Raw genomic sequence first — 23,123 nt, forward strand, 5'->3', positions numbered from 1 at the left:
TCTCTGTCTCTGTCTCTCACACATACACACACACACACACACACACACACACAAAAGATGGGGGAAAAAGAACCCTCAATCACACACACAAAGACAATGATGAATTAAATGGATTCTCATTTTCACAAGGAAATTGGAAGTCCAGCCAGTTTATTAAGCATAAGGCAGGGTAGTGCTTAAGAAGACAAACTGCAACCATTATGGAGGAAAGTATGGTGGTTCCTCAAAAAACTGCAAATAGAACTACCTTATGACCCAGCAATCCCTCTACTGGGTATATACCCCAAAACCTCAGAAACATTGATACGTGAAGACACATGTAGCCCCATGTTCATTGCAGCACTGTTCACAGTGGCCAAGACATGGAAACAACCAAAAAGCCCTTCAATAGAAGACTGGATAAAGAAGATGTGGCACATATACACTATGGAATACTACTCAGCCATAAGAAACGATGACATCAGATCATTTACAGCAAAATGGTGGGATCTTGATAACATTATAAGGAGTGAAATAAGTAAATCAGAAAAAAACAAGAACTACATGATTCCATACATTGTGGAACATAAAAATGAGACTAAGAGACATGGACAAGAGTGTGGTGGTTACCAGGGGTGGGGGGAGGGAGGACAGAGGGAGAGTTAGGGGGAGGGGGAGGGGCACAGAGAACTAGATAGAGGGTGGCGAAGGACAATCTGACTTTGGGCGAGGGGTATGCAACATAATTTAATGACAAAATAACCTAGACATGTTTTCTTTGAATATATGTACCCTGATTTATTAATGTCATCCCATTACCATTAATAAAAATTTATTTAAAAAAAAAAAAAAAAGAAGAAGACAAACTGTGCATGAGTTCAAATGTTCAGTCCATCACTTACTAGAAATATGATCTTGGGCAAATTATGTGACCTCCCTAAGCCTCGGTGCGCTCAGTTATTCTGTGGTGTGATTGTAGTGCCCATTTCACATGTACATGTAACACAGCTAGCGTGATGCCTGACCTGTTCAGGATCAGCCCTCAATAAGTAGGCTTTACTTTTATAAGGCGAGTTTTAACCAAATGATTTCATCAGTAGAAATTCCATTCCACTCGGGCTCTTTGCCCCTCGCATTTCTCTACATTTCATACTTTAGATTCAGAGCACAGGGGCATAGGAACTGTATTATAGGCAGAGGTTACAAATTGACTAGGGGCTAGTGACAAAGAAGAAATAATGACTTCATAAAAGCATTATTAAATTTATTTGCACTAAGTAGTAAATATAATCAGAGATCATATGTTTAACTGGGCATCAGCTTCTAGAGCCTTCCTTCCAATCTGCCAAGGCAAACTGTCCTTTTCTTAAGATTTTGTAAAGCTGTGCATGAAGCAGGAGTGTCATAATGTGTGTTGAGTGAATTTGGAAGGAAAAGCACTGGTGCTTTTGGTAGAAGTCATTCCTGGAGTGCTGGCTTTCCTTTCCAACAAAACAGGAATAGAAACCACCATTTGAGGGACTTACCAATCACCAGCCCTGACTGACCTGGAGTTGAACAGTCTTCCCGAAGCTTCTGCAGAAAGGGTCTTCTGTACCTTCAGGGTCAGCCCGTTTCCCCAGAGCCAGCCCGAGCTCCACAAATATGCAAAGAAGAATTCAAGCAGTAAAATGAAGCCAGCTCCAGTGCAGACCTCTTGTAGCCTCCAGTCATTTTGACCACGTGTATTTTCTCCTCTAAGGCTTATTTGCTGCCTTAAGGGACTCTCGCCTTTGGTGTTAGGGGTCTCTTATCCATGAACACCTATAGTAGAATGATAAATTTGTCTCTTGTCAATGCAGATCCAGTTCAACTAGAAGGCCAGATGTGGGCAAGTGACACTAAACTAAAGAGGCCAGCTCGAGAGAGAAGAAACTTAGTGCCATCCTCCCAGCCAATGACAATGATGGAGATTATCCCCGAGAGAGCCAGAAAAGCAGATCGGCATGCTCTTTCCAAGAATGAGCCACATCCAGCCCTATCCCATGCCTCCCCAAGAACAAAAAGTACTCAAGTGTTGAGCGAGTCCTTGCGGCCATCACTTTTACCTGCCACCACGGGAGGGTCAAGAAGGGTGACATTTAGGTTCAGAGATAAAGATTTTTTTCCCATTTTATCATTAAACCATGAAGGAGAAGATGACACTGAAGAGGAAACCCACAGAGAAGAAGAACTTTTGTTGGTTGGTATGAACCCACCCCGTTCTCCTTCCAGTTATAGGAGAAGTCAGTTTCTTGGAACATCAGCCACTCAGGCCAAAAATAAAAATTTTGAAGAAGATCCTGAAAATTGCAGGGCTAATTCTGTAAGAAGTGAGTCTAGTCATGGCTCACTAAGAATAACCAATGATATGGATCCAGTGACAGAGCAGCCTTCTGTCAGGCAAAGGATGTTCCATGACCCCAGACTGCCTGGTAGGGGCTCCACTAAAAAGGATGGCAGTGGTGACAATGAAAATGAGGGAAAGACCTTTTATTCGCAGGAAACCAAATTTGAACCTAATCTAGATGATCATCTCAATGCTGAATATGTATTTAGTGACTGTACTTCTATGGAAGTTAGGCCTGGTACCCATGATTATGAAAGAGAGTGGCAAACCTATTTAAACAATTCTAGTACTTGTCTTGATGATTTTATTTCTGGTAGACCAAGGTCATCAATTAATTCTTCTTACCACACTTCTGAATCACTGATGCATTCTGCTCAGAGAGATGACATTCCAGTAGACTTGTCAATGACATCTACTTTAGTTCACAGTTCAGACTCAGAAGGAAACTCAAGGGTTAATGTTCGTCAGCCACTGTTCCCCATTAGAAATAGGAATCCATTTGCCAGTGCTGGAAACCACAGTTACTTTCCAGGAAACAGTGCAAATGAATGTGATGTCAGTGGAGCAGAAGCTATTACTTTAACAAGCCAATCTCAGGAGGCTCCGCTGTATACAAACGACCTCTTACTAAATTCTCAAAGAAGCTTGTCATTGGTGGAATCTTCCAGCTCCCCTCCATCAAGAATGAACTTACAAGGCCACTTGCATGTGCCTGGGTCCCTGCAAGAAAATATGCCTTTTACTTTCTTTTCAGTGTCTGATTTCCCAAATCAAAATGGCAATGGGAACAGAATGGCAGTCTCTGATTTCACAGATGGAAAGGATGCCAGCGAAATAAAGGCTGATCCTGAAAAACTCAAGAAATTAAAAGAAAGGTGAGAATTTTCATAATCATATGTAAATACATATATTTTTATTCCACTTTTCCAATGCTCAACTAAATGTTTTTATTAGAGGGTCATGGGAATTTTAAAAAATGTTATTGAATTTATTGGGGTGATATTGGTTAATACAATAATATAGGTTTCAGGTGTACAATTCTACAACATCATCTGTATATTGTATTGATCACCAACCCAAGTCAAGTTTCCTTCCATCGCCACTTATCCCCCCCTTTATCCACTCCTATCTCCCCCCACTCCTCTTTTGATCATGGGAATTTTAAATAAGGGGTAGACCCTTTTTTTTTTTTTTCTTTTTTTTTTTTGTATTTTTCTGAAGCTGGAAACGGGGAGACAGTCAGACAGACTCCCGCATGCGCCTGACCGGGATCCACCCGGCATGCCCACCAGGGGCAATGCTCTGCCCACCAGGGGGCGATGCTCTGCCCCTCCGGGGCATCGCTCTGTTGCGACCAGGGCCACTCCAGCGCCTGGGGCAGAGGTCAAGGAGCCATCCCCAGCGCCTGGGCCATCTTTGCTCCAATGGAGCCTTGGCTGCGGGAGGGGAAGAGAGAGACAGAGAGGAAGGAGAGGGGGAGGGGTGGAGAAGCAGATGGGCGCTTCTCCTATGTGCCCTGGCCGGGAATCGAACCCGGGACTTCTGCACGCCAGGCCGACACTCTATCCCTGAGCCAACCGGCCAGGGCTGAGGTAGGCCCTTTCTTTACATCTTAGTGACTACCAATATCAAGGAAGTTGTCTGTTTTGTTGATCTTAAAATATATGTATCTATAAAGAAAATTTTGGTGTTCTAGTTCCATTTCTTCAGTATCCCCAAAGTGTTTTTTTCCTTTGAATACCATAACTTTAAGAAAGGCAAGTTTGCTAGATATAAGGGTTTCTGACTTCCTCACTGCTCCCTACTCTAGCATTTCTTGCTGGCAATTAGGAACCAGGGTTGTTGTATTTTTACAAAAGGTTGCTGTCTCCTCAAAGGATGAGCCATCCAGCACTTGAAGTTCATCAATTCTCCCTCAAGGGACTTTGCAAAAATCTAACCAACAGCTCTAGATTTTGAATCTTCAAGCCAGTCCCCAATGGTTACCATAGTTACCTCAGTTCTCTGAAGGGTTGCTCTGGGATAACCAATGTTTCCATTCTAGGTGCTCTTTCTCATGTATGAGAGAAAAATAGAATTTATTTTATTTTATTTTGTATTTTTCCGAAGTTAGAAGCGAGGAAGCAGTCAGACAGACTCCCTTATGTGCCCGATGGGGATCCACCTGGCATGCCCACTAGGGGACGATGCTCTGCCCATCGGGGGCGTTGCTCTGTTGCAGCCAGAGCCATTCTGAGGCGGAGGCCATGGAGCCATCCTCAGCAACCGGGCCAACTTTGCTCCAATGGAGCCTTGGCTGTGGGAGGGGAAGAGAGAGAGAGAGAGAGAGAAGGGAGAGGGGGAGGGGTGGAGAAGCAGATGGGTGCTTCCCCTGTATGGCCTGGCCGGGAATCAAACCCAGGACTTCCACATGCCAGGCCGATGCTCTACTACTGAGCCAACCAGCCAGGGCAGAAATAGAATTTTTTTAATTACCCTTTAATTTGATCTTTCTTTTCTTGTGAGCTGATATTGGGATATTTTGTAACTATCAAATTTGATATGCTTAGCCCTGGCCGGTTGGCTCAGCGGTAGAGCGTCGGCCTAGCGTGCGGAGGACCCAGGTTCGATTCCCGGCCAGGGCACACAGGAGAAGTGCCCATTTGCTTCTCCACCCCTCCGCCGCACTTTCCTCTCTGTCTTTCTCTTCCCCTCCCGCAGCCAAGGCTCCATTGGAGCAAGGATGGCCCAGGCGCTGGGGATGGCTCTGTGGCCTCTGCCTCAGGCGCTAGAGTGGCTCTGGTTGCAACATAGCAACGCCCAGGATGGGCAGAGCATCGCCCCCTGGTGGGCAGAGCGTTGCCCCTGGTGGGCGTGCCGGGTGGATCCCGGTCGGGCGCATGCGGGAGTCTGTCTGACTGTCTCTCCCTGTTTCCAGCTTCAGAAAAATGAAAAAGAAAAAAGAAAAAAAAATTTTTTTGATATGCTTAAATTCACCATTAAGCACCACATCAGGAGTCTACCATTCCATTTATTTATTTTTTTTTTAAATAAATTTTTATTAATGGTAATGGGATGACATTAATAAATCAGGGTACATATATTCAAAGAAAACATGTCTAGGTTATTTTGTCATTAAATTATGTTGCATACCCCTCGCCCAAAGTCAGATTGTCCTTCGCCACCCTCTATCTAGTTCTCTGTGCCCCTCCCCCTCCCCCTAACTCTCCCCCTGTCCTCCCTCCCCCCACCCCTGGTAACCACCACACTCTTGTCCATGTCTCTTAGTCTCATTTTTATGTTCCACCAATGTATGGAATCATGTAGTTCTTGTTTTTTTCTGATTTACTTATTTCACTCCTTATAATGTTATCAAGATCCCACCATTTTGCTGTAAATGATCTGATGTCATCGTTTCTTATGGCTGAGTAGTATTCCATAGTGTATATGTGCCACATCTTCTTTATCCAGTCTTCTATTGAAGGGCTTTTTGGTTGTTTCCATGTCTTGGCCACTGTGAACAGTACTGCAATGAACATGGGGCTACATGTGTCTTCACGTATCAATGTTTCTGAGGTTTTGGGGTATATACCCAGTAGAGGGATTGCTGGGTCATAAGGTAGTTCTATTTGCAGTTTTTTGAGGAACCACCATACTTTCCTCCATAATGGTTGTACTACTTTACAGTCCCACCAACAGTGAATGAGGGTTCCTTTTTCTCCACAGCCTCTCCAACATTTGCTATTACCCGTCTTGTTGATCATAGCTAATCTAACAGGGGTGAGGTGGTATCTCATTGTAGTTTTGATTTGCATTTCCCTAATAACTAATGAAGCTGAGCATTTTTTCATATATCTGTTGGCCATTTGTATCTCTTCCTGGGAGAAGTGTCTATTCATGTCTTCTTCCCATTTTTTTATTGGATTGTTTGTTTGTTTGTTGTTGAGTTTTATGAGTTCTTTGTAAATTTTGGAAATTAGGCCCTTATCTGAGCTGTTGTTTGAAAATATCATTTCCCATTTAGTTGGCTGTCTGTTTATTTTTATATCAGTTTCTCTTGCTGAGCAAAAACTTTTTATTCTGATGTAGTCCCATTCATTTATCTTTGCCTTCACTTCTCTTGCCATTGGAGTCAAGTTCATAAAATGTTCTTTAAAACCCAGGTCCATGAGTTTAGTACCTATGTCTTCTTCTATGTACTTTATTGTTTCAGGTCTTATATTTAGGTCTTTGATCCATTTTGAATTAATTTTAGTACACGGGGACAGGCTGTAGTCGAGTTTCATTCTTTTGCATGTGGCTTTCCAGTTTTCCCAACACCATTTGTTGAAGAGGCTTTCTTTTCTCCATTGTGTGTTGTTGGCCCCTTTATCAAAGATTATTTGACCATATATATGTGGTTTTATTTCTGGGCTTTCTATTCTGTTCCATTGGTCTGAGTGTCTATTTTTCTGCCAATACCATGCTGTTTTGATTATTGTGGCCCTATAATATAGTTTAAAGTCAGGTATTGTAATGCCCCCAGCTTCATTCTTTTTCTTTAGGATTGTTTTGGCTATTCGGGGTTTTTTATAGTTCCATATAAATCTGATGATTTTTTGTTCCATTTCTTTAAAAAATCTCATAGGAATTTTGATGGGAATTGCATTAAATTTGTATATTGCTTTGGGTAATATGGCCATTTTGATTATATTTATTCTTCCTATCCAAGAACAAGGAATATTTTTCCATCTCATTGTATCTTTTTCGATTTCCCTTAACAATGCTTTGTAATTTTCATTATATAGGTCCTTTACATTCTTTGTTATGTTTATTCCTAGGTATTTTATTTTTTTTGTTGCAATCGTGAAGGGGATTATTTTTTTGAGTTCGTTTTCTAATATTTCATTGTTGGCATAGAGAAAGGCTATGGACTTCTGTATGTTAATTTTGTATCCTGCGACCTTACTGTATTGGTTTATTGTTTCTAATAATCTTTTTGTGGAGTCCTTCGGGTTTTCGATGTATAGGATCATATCATCAGCAAAAAGTGATACCTTTACTTCTTCTTTTCCAATATGGATGCCTTTTATTTCTTTGTCTTGTCTGATTGCTCTGGCCAGAACTTCTAGCACCACGTTAAATAAGAGTGGAGAGAGTGGACAACCCTGTCTTGTTCCTGATTTAAGGGGGAAAGCCTTCAGTTTAGTGCCATTTAATATGATGTTAGCTGATGGTTTATCATATATGGCCTTTATCATGTTGAGATATTTTCCTTCTATACCCATTTTGTTGAGAGTCTTAAACATAAAATTGTGTTGTATTTTATCAAAAGCCTTTTCTGCATCTATTGATAAGATCATGTGGTTTTTGTTCTTTGTTTTGTTGATATGGTGTATTACGTTAACCGTTTTACGTATGTTGAACCATCCTTGAGATTCTGGGATGAATCCCACTTGATCATGATGTATTATTTTTTTAATATGTTGTTGTATTCGGTTTGCCAGTATTTTGTTTAGAATTTTAGCATCTGTATTCATTAGAGATATTGGTCTGTAGTTTTCTTTCTTTGTGCCATCCTTGCCAGGTTTTGGTATGAGGGTTATGTTGGCCTCATAAAATGTGTTCGGAAGTATTGCTTCTTCTTCAATTTTTTGGAAGACTTTGAGTAGAATAGGAACCAAGTCTTCTTTGAATGTTTGATAGAATTCACTAGTATAACCGTCTGGGCCTGGACTTTTATTTTTGGGGAGGTTTTTAATAGTTTTTTCTATTTCCTCCCTGCTGATTGGTCTGTTTAGGCTTTCTGCTTCTTCATGGCTCAGTCTAGGAAGGTTGTATTGTTCTAGGAATTTATCCATTTCTTCTAGATTGTTGTATTTGGTGGCATATAATTTTTCATAGTATTCTACAATAATTCTTTGTATATCTATGATGTCTGTGGTGATCTCTCCTCTTTCATTTTGGATTTTATTTATTTGAGTCCTGTGCCTTTTTTCCTTGGTGAGTCTTGCCAAGGGTTTGTCAATTTTGTTGACCTTTTCAAAGAACCAGCTCCTTGTTTTATTGATTTTTTCTATAGTTTTTCTGTTCTCTATTTCATTTATTTCTGCTCTGATTTTTATTATCTCCTTTCTTCGGCTGGTTTTGGGTTGTCTTTGTTCTTCTTTTTCTAGTTCCTTAAGGTGTGAAGTTAAGTGGTTTACTTCGGCTCTCTCTTGTTTGTTCATATAGGCCTGAAGTGATATGAACTTTCCTCTTATTACTGCTTTTGCTGCATCCCAGAGATTCTGATATGTCGTATTTTCATTTTCATTTGTCTGTATGTATCTTTTGATCTCTGCGCTTATTTCTTCTTTGACCCATTCATTTTTTAGAAGTATGTTGTTTAGTTTCCACATTTTTGTGGGTTTTTCCCCCTCTTTTTTGCAGTTGAATTCTAGTTTCAAGGCTTTATGATCAGAAAATATGCTTGGTACGATTTCAGTTTTTCTAAATTTGCTGATATTGTCTTTGTGGCCCAACATATGGTCAATTCTTGAGAATGTTCCATGTACACTAGAGAAAAATGTATACTCTGTCGCTTTGGGATGAAGTGTCCTGTAGATGTCTATCATATCCAGGTGTTCTAGTATTTCGTTCAAGTCCACTATATCTTTATTGATTCTCTGTTTGGATGACCGATCTAGAGCCGTCAGCGGAGTATTGAGGTCTCCAAGTATGATTGTATTTTTGTTAGTTTTTGTTTTAAGGTCAATAAGTAGCTGTCTTATATATTTTGGTGCTCCTTGGTTTGGTGCATATATATTAAGGATTGTTATGTCTTCTTGATTCAGTGTCCCCTTAATCATTATGAAGTGACCATTTTTGTCTCTGAGTACTTTTTCTGTCTTGTAGTCAGCATTATCAGATATGAATATTGCTACACCTGCTTTTTTTTGGGTGTTGTTTGCTTGGAGTATTGTTTTCCAGCCTTTCACTTTGAATTTGTTTTTATCCTTGTTGCTTAGATGTGTTTCTTGTAGGCAGCATATAGTTGGATTTTCTTTTTTAATCCATTCTGCTACTCTGTGTCTTTTTATTGGTAAGTTTAATCCATTTACATTTAGTGTAATTATTGACACTTGTGGGTTCCCTACTGCCATTTTATAAATTGCTTTCTGTTAGTTTTGTATCTAGTTTGATTCTTCTCTTTTGTTTTTCTATCATTTGTTTCTGTTTGTTTGTGTTCCATACTTCTTTCCTCTGTTGCTACCTTTTTTAAGTCATGTGTTTTTGTGGTGGTTTTTTCTAGGGTGGTTACCATTAAGTAATGAAAAGGGTACCTACCATATTCATTGTAGTACCCTATCTTATAAGTATTTCTGCACTTCATCGTCCTTTGCTACTGTTAATCTCCATTCTCTCCCCCCCTTTTTTTTTTCCTTTGTTGTCACAGTTTAAGTTTGGTTTTATTGTGTTCTTGGTGGAGCTGTTACTTGTGGTGTTGTTTTCTTTTGTTCTTTGAATCTGGTTGGAAAACCCCCTTTAGTATTTCCTGGAGTGGGGGCTTTCTCGTGATAAATTCTCTCATCTTTTCTGTATTTGTGAATGTTTTTATATCTCCTTCATACTTGAAGGATAGCTTTGATGGGTATAGTATTCTTGGCTGAAAGTTCCTCTCTTTCAGGGCTTTAAATATTGGGGTCCACTCTCTTCTAGCTTGTAGAGTTTCTGCTGAGAAATCTGATGATAATCTAATAGGCCTTCCTTTATATGTTGTACTCTTCTTTTCCCTGGCTGCCTTGAGAATTTTTTCTTTGTCATTGGTTTGTGTCATCTTTATTATGATGTGCCTTGGAGTGGGTTTGTTGGGGTTAAGAAAACTCGGTGTTCTGTTTGCTTCTTGAATTTGAGGCTTTAGTTCTTTCCACAGGCTTGGGAAGTTCTCGTCTATTATTTGTTTGAGTATATTCTCCATTCCATTTTCTTTCTCTTCTCCCTCTGATATACCTATTATTCTTATGTTATTCTTTCTGATGGAGTCAGATAATTCCTGTAGGGCTTTCTCGTTTTTTATTATTTTTGAGTCTCTTTCTTCTTCTCTCTGTTGTGCCTCAAGTTGTTTGTCTTCTATTTCACTAATCCTATCTTCAATCTGGGTTGTTCTGCTAGCTAAGCTTGTTACCTCGTTTTTCAGTTCGTGAATTGAGTTTTTCATTTCTGTTTGATTTGTTTTTATAGTTTCAATTTCCTTGGTAATATATTCTTTGTGTTCATTGAGTTGTTTTCTGATCTCCCTATATTGCCTTTCCGTGTTTTCTTGTATATCTCTGAGTATTTTTAAGATTTCTATTTTAAATTCTCTTTCATTTAGCTCCAAGGCTTCCAATATGTTAAGTCTTTTCTCCATAGATTTTTCCACATCTATTTGTGTTACCTCTCTTTCTTTTGTATCCATAATATTCGATTTCCTCTTTCTTATTGGCATCTGAGGGTGGTCTTGTTGATAGCACTAATTAGAATTAATAAAGAGTAAAAAGTAAAAAAAAAAAAAAAAAAAAAAAAAACACACACACACACAAAAACAACAACAACAAAAAAAAAAACAAAGGGTAAAACACCCCACAAAAAAAAGCAGTAATAATTTATTATTTCCCCCTTTTTTTTTTCTTTGTTCTCCTTCCTTCCTCTCCCCTCCTCAGGGAAATATCGTGCCTATAATGGAGGGCCTGGTTTGCGGTGAAGAGTTCAAGGGGGCAAAAAATAAAAAAATAAATAAAGAAATAAAATAATAAAAAAAAAAAAAAGGAAGAAAATCTTAGACAAGCATAAGTTGATCTGCCTGCGGGTGACGGTCAACCAAGAGATATAATGAGAGGGACAAGAGGGAACCAGAAAAAAGGACAAAAAAAGGAATAATCAAGAAGAAAAAATAAAAATAATAAGTAAAAATACGTTGTATTAAGTGGAGCAAAGACCAAATACAATGGAGACCTTGGGTTGGGAGGACCCAAAATGCCACAAAAACAAACCATCCAGAAAAAAACAAAAACAAAACCGAAAAAGAAAAATAGAGCCAAAAAAAACCTTGAGTCCCAAATTAACTAATTTGTTCGTGATTGAGGATTAAATGGGAGGAAAGTAAAACGAGAAAAGAAAAAACGAATAGAAAGGAAAAAATAAGAAAAAGAGAAAAACGAAGGAAGAAATAAAAAAGGAAGAGAAAAAGACAAAATAAGGCAAAAAAAAAACAAAAGAGGAGAGAGTGAGAATTAAGTGTCCTGGAGTATAACCCCAAAGGAGGGTGAGGATGAAGAAGAGAAATAAAATGTAACACTTATGGGTAGTGTAGTTCAAGAAAAGGGAAGCATAAGATGGGCAGAGAATAGAAGGACTGAGGTGGAGGAAATAAAGGCAATAAGATAGAAGGAACAAACAACAACAACAACAACAACAAAAAAAAAAAAAAAAAAAAAAAACCAACAAACAGTGGAACAAGCTGCAAAGTCTGTGGATTTTTCCTGATTTTGAGATGTCAACCTCTTCCTCCTTCTCCTCTCTCCCTCTTCCCGGTCGGCGACTCTGCACCCCAGGCCCTGCCCCTGCGCCACACCCAGGCAGGGACTTGCAGTTGATGGGGTTCTATGGCAATGTCACACAATTGGCTTTAGTCTTGTTGGTAGTCAAGGCCTGCCGGCGTCTGCAGGGTCTAACGACGAGAGAGTTCGCCTTCGTGGATTCTCTCTCCCAGTTCCCCCCTCCCGAACCAGCAGCCTGGCGATCCAGCCACAAGGCTGCCACTGCTTCTGCCTGGGGAGTAAGAGACTCAAAGAGCTGGGAAATCCCCACTCTATCCCCACTCAGTGCAAGGCTCTGGGAAGGGCTCTGACAGTCAGGGCCTCCAGTGTAATCAGGCGGGGGTGGGAGTCAATTGTTGTCAAGGTGATTGTTCAGCGCCTAGCATTCCGTTGGACCTCTCAACCCAGGGTTTCCACTCTTTGTAGCCTGTTTTGGCCGGTAAGAAGAGGCACTAGTCTCTGCTTGCAACTAGTGTGGTATAGATCTTATTATCTGCCAAGTCCTTCTTGTTAGCGTTTATCCCTGAATATGGAGGCTCTATCAATCAGAAGTTGCCCCCGCCCCTTTAGCGAGAGGCACCAAAAAATATCACGCCTCTTGTCTTGGGTCGGTGAACTGAGAGAGATCTTATCAATTAGAACCGAGGGTGCGCAGATTTCACGGGTTAAGTTAATTTTAGTAATTGGGTCGCAGCTGTGCTCCCGAAGGTATTTCAGGCTGCCTGCGCGCGCCCCTCCCCCAAGGCTTGATTGTTAGCTTGAATGGCTGGGTGAGGTGCCCCGCCCGCGGAGAGAATCTCCCAAGTAGGGAATACCGCCCTGGGGCCTCTCCCGCTCCCCGTGCGCGGGCCGCTGGGAACGTTAGCGGTGCTCGGTCTGCAATGCTCGGTCTGCAACCAGACCGGGAGCGCGCCAGCGGCTGCTTGCCGCTTGCCCTGCAACCGACCCGGGCGCTGCTCGCGGCGGCTGGCGGCGGCAGCCGGCGGCGGCTTCCGAGTGCGGGATGACTTACCACAGGCGCACTTTCTCGCGGCTTGAATGAACGTCCCTGCGGTAGCTTCCTCCACACCCTCGTCTCTCAGATTCGAGTGATAACAGTCCTTTTGCTTTCAGTTTGCTCCAAAGATAAATTTTCATGTTTCTAGTTGATAAATTTGTTGTGATTTTGGGGAGATCTGTCGGACGCGCTGCTCACGGCGCCATTTCCGTGACGTCACTCTACCATTCCATTTATGATAAGTGTTACCAGGCTCTGATCTTGGCTTACAGATCTGGAAATAGATTCTTTGAATTCCAGCCCTCTATATGTGGTTCATTTGGGCCAGTAATTATCCTATTGATATTCATTTGTAAGTGAGAAAATTCTATGGCAATGAATTAGACATGCAAAAAAAAGGAGAAAAAAAATAGACCATAGATTACATACATACTCCTCTATGTCTTTTATCCAACTGCAGAAGTGAAGCAAGTTTCTAGTCAGTAGAACCTTTTCTTTTCCATATTAAATGAGCTACTAGAAGACCTACCCATGCTTAAGGATCAAAGGCCTCCCTTACCCAAAAATACAGCTTCAGACCCACTAGTCAGGAGTCTGAACTCCACCCCCCAAGTGATGTCTTTGGGCTGAAAACGGTTTCTTTTAAAAATGCATCTACTTCTAGGCATGGTAGTACAGTGAACAGTGATTATTTGTGTACTTCTATTACTCTTTTTATGTATATAATAAATCTTATGCTTTTTCTAAGTTCAAAAATATTCATTATAGGAAATATTAAAAATATAAACTTAAAAGAAAAGTCATCTGTAACTCAATAATCCAGAGATAAGCACTGTTAAACTGTTTCCAGTCTTTTATCTTTGCATATAAATACAATTTTGGGTAAACTTTGGTTCCTATTCTATAATACATCTTCTTTTAATATTTCAAACCCATTTCTCAATGCCACTTAACACTTTTTAAAATGTTTTTCTTTTGTTAGTTACTTTAATACATACAAATAAGTATATAGCCTATGAATTAGAAACAAAACAAAACCCAGATGTCCCTGTGTCCACCTTCCAGCTAACAGAACATTTCTGGAGCTGGTGAGCCCCTCACACACCCTACCTCACCTCCCTCCCACCCCCTTTACCCCCAGGAAACTATTTATGTGTTGCATTTATCATTCCTTGCTTTCCATTTTGTTGTTATTCTAAGTTTTTTGCTTTATAGTTTTATCATATAAATATATGTACTCCTGAACAATAAATTGTGCATACTTTTGGATTTTATAAAAATATCACCATTATTTTTGAATATCTGTTGTTCTGCAAAATGTAATGTCTATTCTTCTACAACTTGCTGTTCCCTCTTACCTCATTAGTGAGATGCATCCTTGTTGATATTTTTTAATTTAAATCATTCATTTTCACCACTACCATGTATTCCACTATATGAATAATACCACAACCAGTCATTCTCCTGTCAATGGACACTTGGGTTCTTTGCTGTTTTCTGAAAACAGCTCTGTGTGAATATCCTTGTAAATATCTCCCTGTGCATGTGGAGAGAGTTCTCTGGGGTATTACTTATCTAGGAGTGGAATTGCTAGGCTGGCGGGTAGCACACCTTTCACCAAACTAATAATGTCGATTTATTATCTCACCAGTAATGTACACTATTGTCCATCCTTGCCAGCTCTTGTATTGATTGGCTTTCCAAATTTTTGCCAGTCTAATTGGGATAAAATAATATTGTAACTTTAATTTACATTTTCATGACTGTTAATAAGGTAAGGCATTGGAGGTGCTCTTTGGAATATTAAATGACCATTTGTGTTTCCTCTTCTGTATAATGCATATTTATGTCTTTGCCTTTTTTTTTTTCTTTTTTCTTTTTTATTTATTTCAGAGACAGAGGGAGAGTCAGAGAGAGGGATAGATAGGAACAGACAGACGGGAACGGAAAGAGATGAGAAGCATCAATCATCAGTTTTTTGTTTCAACACCTTAGTTGTTCATTGATTGCTTTCTCATATGTGCCTTGACCATGGGCCTTCAGCAGACTGAGTAACCCCTTGCTTGCGACCTTGGGTCCAAGCTGGTGAGCTTTTTGCTCACACCAGATGAGCCCGCGCTCAAGCTGGTGACCTCGGGGTCTTGAACCTGGGTCCTTCCGCATCCCAGTCCAACACTCTATCCACTGAGCCACCGCCTGGTCAGGCTGTCTTTGCCTATTTTTATTTTAGAATATTTTTTTACTTTAGAAGTTCTTTATATATTCTGACTACTATTCTAATCCTTTGGCAATTACATCGTAGAAATATCTTTTCACAATTTGTAGTTTGTCTTTTCTTTTTCTTGATGTCTTTTAATGAAAATAGATTTTTTTTCTTTTTTTCTTTTTTTTGTGGTAGAGACAGAGAGAGAGATAGAGAGAGGGACAGATAGGAACAGACAGACAGGAAGGGAGATGAGAAGCATCAATTCTTTGTTGCAGCTCCTTAGTCTTCTTAGTTGTTCATTGAGTGCTTCCTCATATGTGCCTTGACCGGGGGGCTACAGCAGAGTGAGTGACCCCTTGCTCAAGCCAGTGACCTTGGGCTCGTGAGCTCACGCTCAAGAAAGATGAGCGCAAGCTCAAGCTGGCAACCTCAGGGTTTCAAACCTGGGTCCTCCACATTCCAGTCCAATGCTCTATCCACTGTGCCACTGCCTGGTCAAGCTGAAAATAAATTCTTAATTTGAATATAGTTAAATGTATACATCTTCTTTTGGATTTTGACTCATTTCTTGTTGCCTTGATTAAGAAATCCTTCCCATGCCTTGGCCGGGAGCTCAGTGGATAGAGCATTGGACCAGGGTATGGACATCCGGAGTTCAGTTCCTGGTCAGGGCACATGCACACAGGAGAAGCGAACATCTGCTTCTTCCCCCCTCCTTCTTCCCCTTCTCTCATTCTTCCCCTCCCACAGCCAGTGACTTGATTGCTTTGAACATGGCCCCTGGTGCTCAGGATAGCTGGCTGGTCCAAGCTTTAGCCTCAGGCACTGAGGATAGCTCAGTACTTAAGCATTGGCACCAGATAAGGATGACAGGTGGATCCTGGTTGGGGCACATGCAGGAGTCTGCCTCACTATCTCCCCTCCTCTCTCCTAAAAAAAAGAAAAAAGAGAAAAAGAAAGTAATCCTTCCCAAGCCTGGGGCCATTATTTTTTCTATTTTCTTTTAAAATCTCTAGTTTTGCTTTGCACACTTAGGACTTCATATGAAATAGATTTGGGACTTAACTGTGAAGCAACATTTAATATGTGGTGTGAGGTACTTATTACAAATACTAGTTGTTCAGGATCTCTGCCTACCTACAGACCACCTCGGTCATGTAGCATACACATAAATATATAACTCAGGACTCTCTATTCTATCCTATTGGTTCTTTTTGTTTTTCCCTAATCCAATACCACATCATCTTAATGTCTGCAGCCTTTTAAGTTTTGATTAACATGGTACAAAGCCTCCCTCTCCACTCTGTTCCTTAAAAGCCCTTGACTATGTTTGGGAAAAGCTTGTTGCGTTTTCACTGGACTTGCATCGAATCTATAGGTTATTCTGAGGAGACATGACATCTTGGAGATACAGTCTTTTTCTTCAATAAGCATGGTATATCTCCTCTTTTCTTTGTCTATAATGAGAAACTATAATTCTATTCTCTTTCATTGAACTTCCCTTTCTTGGGGAGGAAGGTATCTTAAGAAACTGAGCGTATGCTTCTACATTCAGAGCCATGTCCACTTCTTCTTTCCCTTTGACTTTAGTCTCTAACAGTTTCCTTTCTTTGACCAGGGAGCCCCTAGTTCCATGAAAATTTTAAAGAACAACAAAAAAAAAAAAATAGTCTTAGGTTTTTCAAAGGCATCCCTACATGAACATCAACCAACTATTCTTCATTCACCATTTATTAGACACAAATATATTTGCTTACATTTTCATTCATTCTATGTTCATCAGATTCTAGAATGTTGGCATAAATTGTTGGCAAATGTTATGTTATTGATGAGCTCATATTCAGGTTCATTGGATCATCATTCATCCCAACCAACATCTATTTAGTGGTCTCTATGTGTAAATACTTTGCCAGACACTAGATGCACTTTACAGTTTGCAAAGTTTCACTATCACCCTCGAATCAAGTTTGCCCATGACCATGACATAGACAGTGGGAGTATCATTATCACCCTAGCTTTACTGACAAAGTAACAGAGACGTAAGAAACTGAAGTCAAGTGTCCCAAGTCCCCAAACTCACAACTTATAGAGGCAAGCCTCAAACCCAGACCCCCTGACCACAACCAACAACTGCACCACCAACTTCCACCCAGTGGCCATAGTGAGGAGAGGGCCTCCCAGCCTTTTCCACAGTTGCCCTCAGTAGCCCCTTCCCACACCTCCAGACTTATGGTAGCATGCTGGTGCCCCTGCTCAGCTCACCTGTATCAACTACTGTAGAGGCAAGGATATAAGAATCCATACACCGGTGATCAGTAACCAGACCTGAAAGAGTCTTCAGTAGGTCAGAGGGAGCAGTGGAGGGGGGGGGGGGACCGGGAGCCCTACAGGCAGGTGTGGGGGCATTGCTACCCTGTTCACACCCTGGGACCTGGTATTTGTGGAAACTGCAAACATGTGGACTCCTGGTCACAAGGGCTTGTTTTCCATTTAGTCTCCTGGAGGAGGACTCAGAGGAGGAGGGAGACTTGTGTCGCATCTGTCAGATAGCCGGGGGTTCCTCTACCAACCCCCTCCTGGAGCCGTGCGGCTGTGTGGGAAGCCTGCAATTTGTTCATCAAGAGTGCCTGAAAATGTGGCTGAAAATGAAAATAACATCAGGTAGGTGGGTAAGGAAGAGTGAGTGGCAGACGTGAGAGGACATAGAATTAGAGGAGGCACCACAGTGCAGGACTCAGAGCCCTGACAACCGTCACTCACCTCTGCCAAGCAGGAGTTTGGGGAAACGCAGTCGCCAGGCCCGAGCTCCTGCTCGCAGCCCTGACAGACAGCAGCGAGACTAAATGCTGTCTTTAAATCATGGGAGAAAAATTAATTTTTTTTTTAAGTCTGAGAGAAGAATCCTGTTCCAAATGCTATTGAACTTGACCCCTGCTTGAGGCCTGAGCAAAGCTGCTAAGATTGCCTCCCAGGAGAAAGGAAACTAGAAATGGGTCAGAGGTGGAACCTCAGCAAGGCCGCGGCCACCATGCCTGCTAGTAGTAGACACCAAAACAGATGTGCTTCTTTTTATTTATGGGGGGCAGGGGGTGTCACTGAAGAAACTGAGCAAATCTGCCTTTTGACAGTAGGGGTAGGAAAAGAGCACTGATTGAGTTTCTAGAACCGTATTAGACAAAGCAATCTCCAGGTGCTGGTTTTGTCAGCCTTGTCTGTAGCAGAGCTTGTGTGAGTATGCAGCCCCGACTCCCTGGGGAGGGCATAACCTAAATACAGCCACATCGGTAGGTCAGCTGCAGCTTTCTTGGTGGAGAATGGGAGGCTTCTTTAAAACATCATTTTAGGAATGAGAGCCACTTGAACAAAAAAAATAAAAGCATAGAAGACCAGTGCAGAGAAAAGCTCCATTAGAAAACAACTGCCATGTCTTTCAGACGCACCTCTCCAAAATGTTTTACCCCCTAGCTAGATCCTATTTCCCTCCTCTTCCACTTCCTCCTTGCTGGCCATCCTTCCAGGCAGCCTAGGAGACCTAAGAGCTTTACCCTGTCCCCGGGGGGGGGGGGGGGATGGCTATACCCCCACAATAAGAACAGAACACCATTTAACCAGAGAAATGAATGTGGGATCACCATTTAACCAGAGAAATGAATGTGGGATGATCACGCTGTCTCCTCCCTGAAGTCATTGTACTATATACACATCTGCCTGAGCACGCACAATCTAGGACCACTGCCCACACTGCTTAAACACATCTCTGTATAGTGGGCAAAGGACTCAGTCCTTCAGAAAGCAAAGAAACAAGTGAATTTCAACTGCAAATGACTCTGCCATGCAATGTTTTCTTTTACAGAAATTTAGGCCAATTAAACATCTAGCACAGAAAAAAATTACTCATGAAATAGATGTTGAAAGCCCTGTTACATGCCCATAGATGCTGACGCTGGTAGGGTGTGTTGAGCGGGATTAGATAGCAAGAGACATGGGACGTTCAGAAGCCTACAGCATTATACACTGATGCTTTAAAAAAGAATCTAGTAAATAAAATTCAGATAAGGGATGACTGATCACTTTTTCCTCCGACATTCTCTATTATTTACTATTTCTCTATATTGGGCTCTAAAATTGCACAAACCCTATCTCTACCAAATAAATGCAGGGAACTAATTTGTCCTCTATTCTCTAATGCATAAGATAAACACTGGCACATCACTAGCCGATATGTAGCAACTACACTCGGGGAAAGACGTATGGCAGAATGTTCGCCCAGACAGCCAACAGCCACAGGTCTGCATCTTCCACTTTTGCACTGGGAGTAGGATAAGCGAAGAAAACATTGCTAATCTAGAACACATGTTTACAAAAAGCAACCAAGGAAGCCTTCTCATGTTTCTTTTCCCAAATGTGACTGAGCTCAGGTTCAAGTGCCGGCCTCAGATATTGCTGTGCTAGTTCCCACACGTGGACCCTGGCTCCCTCACTTTTTTTCAGGTGGGAAGTCACCTGGGTGAGAGTAAAGGCAGATTTGAAGCCACAGATTTAGGATAGCTTCTGCCATCCATTTGATCCTCTTAATTTATTTTCTTAGACATGTGTTAAGTCTTCAAGAAAAAAAAATACAGCAAAAACATAGGTCCAATATTTACTTTACTTGCAAACACCTGTGTTCCAGACTCTCAACCTCCCTGTAGCAAATCCAATTTTACGAACCAGTATGTTTATATTGAAATTGAAAGCAAGATCTGTTATTTAAAAGTCATGGGACTTTCACTTATATGAAGCTTGCATAATAATGTAAATGACTACAAAGGAAATTTTTCCAATCTCAAATTCAAGGTCATTTTCTACGGAATATGGCTGACTTTATAAAGAAGGTCACTGCAACTCCGAATTCACAACACACACACAAGTTGGTTTTCAATATGTCAACACCACCCTGACCAGGTGGTGGCTCAGTGGATAGAGCATTGGTCTGGAATGCTGAGGTCCCAGGTTTGAAACCCCAATGTCGCTGGCTTGAGCACAGGCTCATCTGGCTGAGCGCTATCTCACCAGTTTGAGCATGGGGTTGCCGGCTTGAGCATGGGGAAGCCCAAAGGTCACTGGCTTGAAGCCCAAGGTCACTGGCTTGAGTCCAAGGTCACTGGCTTCAGGAAGGGGTCACTGGCTCAGCTGGAGTCCTCCCTTCAAGGCACATATGAGAAAGCATTCAATGAACAACTAAGGCGCTGCAACAAAGAATTGATGCTTCTGTTCTCTCTCCTTTCTATCTGTCTATCCTTATCTTGCTACAAAAAAAAAAAGTCAACACTAAAAGACCCAAAGTGTCAACATGGAAAGACTCAGGGTCATATGTAACAAAGAATTCTTTAATTTAAGGAGCAAATCTAGATACTGTGAAGACCTGTGAGGTGTGTAAGCAAGGCCTGTTGGTCAATCTGGATGATCTTAACTTGACCGAGTTCTACAGGAAGCACCAGCATTCCCAGGTAAGAGATGTGCATGCCCACTCTGCCTCAGCAGGCGACGTGTTAGAGGCACGCAGCGGGCAGAAACGCTTTCCCCAGTACAGGGAATGCAGAAGTCTGTGCACCGCGTGCGGTGGGGAGTGTTCATTTAGCCCACTTCTTCGAGAAGATCTGTTAGTAAATTGGACCATTGGAGGACAGGAAAGTCCTGCTTATCCTGGGTTGAGGTCCTGCTGCTGTCAAGGGACAAAGGTAGGAACTGACACACAGAAATAGGAAAAGTCTGGCAAGCTCTGAGCACAAATTTGTCAAGTAATTTAAGTTTAACAGCAACAGGAAAAAAAATAGATCAGTTTTAGAGGAAATGATCCTCAATTTATACATCGGGTAACTCTGGAGTGATAGGGGGCTGCTTAACTCAAGAGTAATAAACAGGTGTAAGCACCTACTGTGTGCTTTTTAACACCTGTGTGCTTTTAACTCTTCAGGGGCATTTGGATTGTAATTCAAATACTGTGAAGGAGTTAGTTAACCTTAGTTGGGAATGTGATTTAGGCCCAGGATAATAGTTAATTGCTTAATTCTCGGCAAACAATCTCTATTTAGAACCACACTGCACAATATGGAAGCCACAAGCCACACGTGGCTAATGAACAGGAGGCTACTTCCGATCAAAATGTGTTAAATACACACTGAATTTCAAAGACGCAGTACCAAAAACAAAAAAGAGTGTAAAGCATCACATAAATTTGTATTAATTTTTTGTTGAACTGATAATATTCAGGATATATTGGGTTAAATATATTGTTAAAATTAATTTTACCAGTTTTTTTGCTTTTTGTTTATTTGTTTGTTTGTATGTCTTTTACTCCTTTAATGTGGCTACTTAGAATTTTCAAATTACATGTGCGGCTTGCATTTGTGACTCACACTATGTTCCTATCAGACAGTGCTGCTCTAGAAGGTGCCTTGCACATAGTAGGCAGTCAATAAATATTTATCAAATGAAAATAGCCCAAATTACCATTATAGTTAAGAATGACCTCCTTCATAATATGATTAGAAAAAAAGATTAATAATCATGATTGTAAGCCACGTAATTTTAAAACTATAAAATCATTGTTAGCAATGAAATGTTGCCCTTCAGAGGAGGAGTCACTTGGGCTGTCCAGCTAATTAGCCTGAATCCAGATCTTTTCTGCAAGTAGCATAGCTCAGTCAAAACATTGCATGTGAATCTGTGTAATTCTGTAGTTACTTTTTAAAAATCCTAAGGCTGTTAGACAAAAAAGCAAAATATTGATAAGAAAGGGGATTTGAACAACATAAACTAATAAGTTTGGTACAATGGACATAATGCCACACCAGCATTGCAAAGAATGGGCATCAGGAAGTGGAAGGGAGGGCTACAGGGAGGGAAAAAGAAAGAATTTCCTAAGAAGCAAATTCAGTAGTTTCAGTACATACATTTTGAGGGTCTTGAATCATTCAGTCATAATCCCCAGGGACTGAGATCTGAGATGAGAAACAGAAGCGACTCGCATTCTTGAACCCTAAGGATGCAGGAGTCAAAGTATTGAAAGGAAACAGGCCCTCAGTGCCTGAGGTCAGGGTGCCAGCCAGGGTGCAAACAGGTTCCATGTGGTCATCTCAAAGAATAGATTATTTCAGGAAACAGAGCCTGTCAGACTTCCTGAGAAGGACGTGTCCAGACGAGGCCAGACTACCCAGAATACTGCCAGAATGGTGTACAGGCCTCACAAACAGCGTGCAGCCCAGGGGGCGGCTCATCCTATAAACACCCCTTTTGGCCCGTGCACACACACTTCCACATTGCTCTGCCACCACCACGGTGCTCTGCCCTGCCACCACACACTGGTGGTTTACCAGAGGTGTCTGTAGGACTGACTCACTAACAGCAACTTTTTCCAGCTGTACTAAAATGTTTGCACTCATCAAGCCAGAGGCAGCCCACCCCACCAAAAAACACACCAGCTTTGACAAACACACCAGCTTTGAACCTAAATCCTATTCCCTTCCCCGGAGTTGCTGTGTGACCTGGGGGAAACAACATGAACTCTCTGGGTCTCAGTTCTCTCATCTGTAGGAAGTGGGAGGTGACAATTCCTGCCTCACAGGGTTGGATGTCGGGAAAGACCCAAATACATCACCTAACACAGCGCCCATGCAGAGAAAGCTCACAGTAAATGAGAACTGCCATATAACAGCCACAGAGATGCCCGAAGTGTTCGGCACTACAGGGAGAAAGCTACTGTCCGTCCCCAAACTAAGCCAACTATGCAAGGGTCATACCTACATTATTGGTCTCCCTGCATCCTGCCAGCTAAGATAACCAGCTACAAGCACATTCTATAAAGAACTGTAACAGTACTGTGTCAGCCAGAGTCTGGGCAGGAAAGAGAAGATGGCACATTCCCAAGGGGTGACTGATGAGCTGAATGAAGGGCAAAATGTGGGCAGTGAAAGAAATCAAGAAATGACTGAGCATCTGAGACCATCCAATGTCACCATCCCTAGGCCTGAAGTGACAAGGGGAGGGGGCAGTCATGAAAATCAGGAGGGTTGT

General features: G+C 41.5%; 1 protein-coding gene across 1 annotated transcript in view; it reads left to right on the forward strand.

Moving 5' to 3' along the window:
• MARCHF10 (membrane associated ring-CH-type finger 10) overlaps window positions 1-23,123 on the forward strand; it is a 102,679-nt gene that overhangs the window by 62,347 nt on the left and 17,209 nt on the right. Inside the window, exons 6-8 of the mRNA XM_066364306.1 lie at window positions 1,821-3,222; window positions 17,563-17,729; window positions 20,448-20,557. Coding sequence (XP_066220403.1) covers window positions 1,821-3,222; window positions 17,563-17,729; window positions 20,448-20,557 — 1,679 coding nt within the window. The remainder of the gene's footprint in view (window positions 1-1,820; window positions 3,223-17,562; window positions 17,730-20,447; window positions 20,558-23,123) is intronic.

The sequence above is a fragment of the Saccopteryx leptura genome, chromosome 2, assembly GCF_036850995.1.
Source record: "Saccopteryx leptura isolate mSacLep1 chromosome 2, mSacLep1_pri_phased_curated, whole genome shotgun sequence".
Classification (NCBI taxonomy): domain Eukaryota; kingdom Metazoa; phylum Chordata; class Mammalia; order Chiroptera; family Emballonuridae; genus Saccopteryx; species Saccopteryx leptura.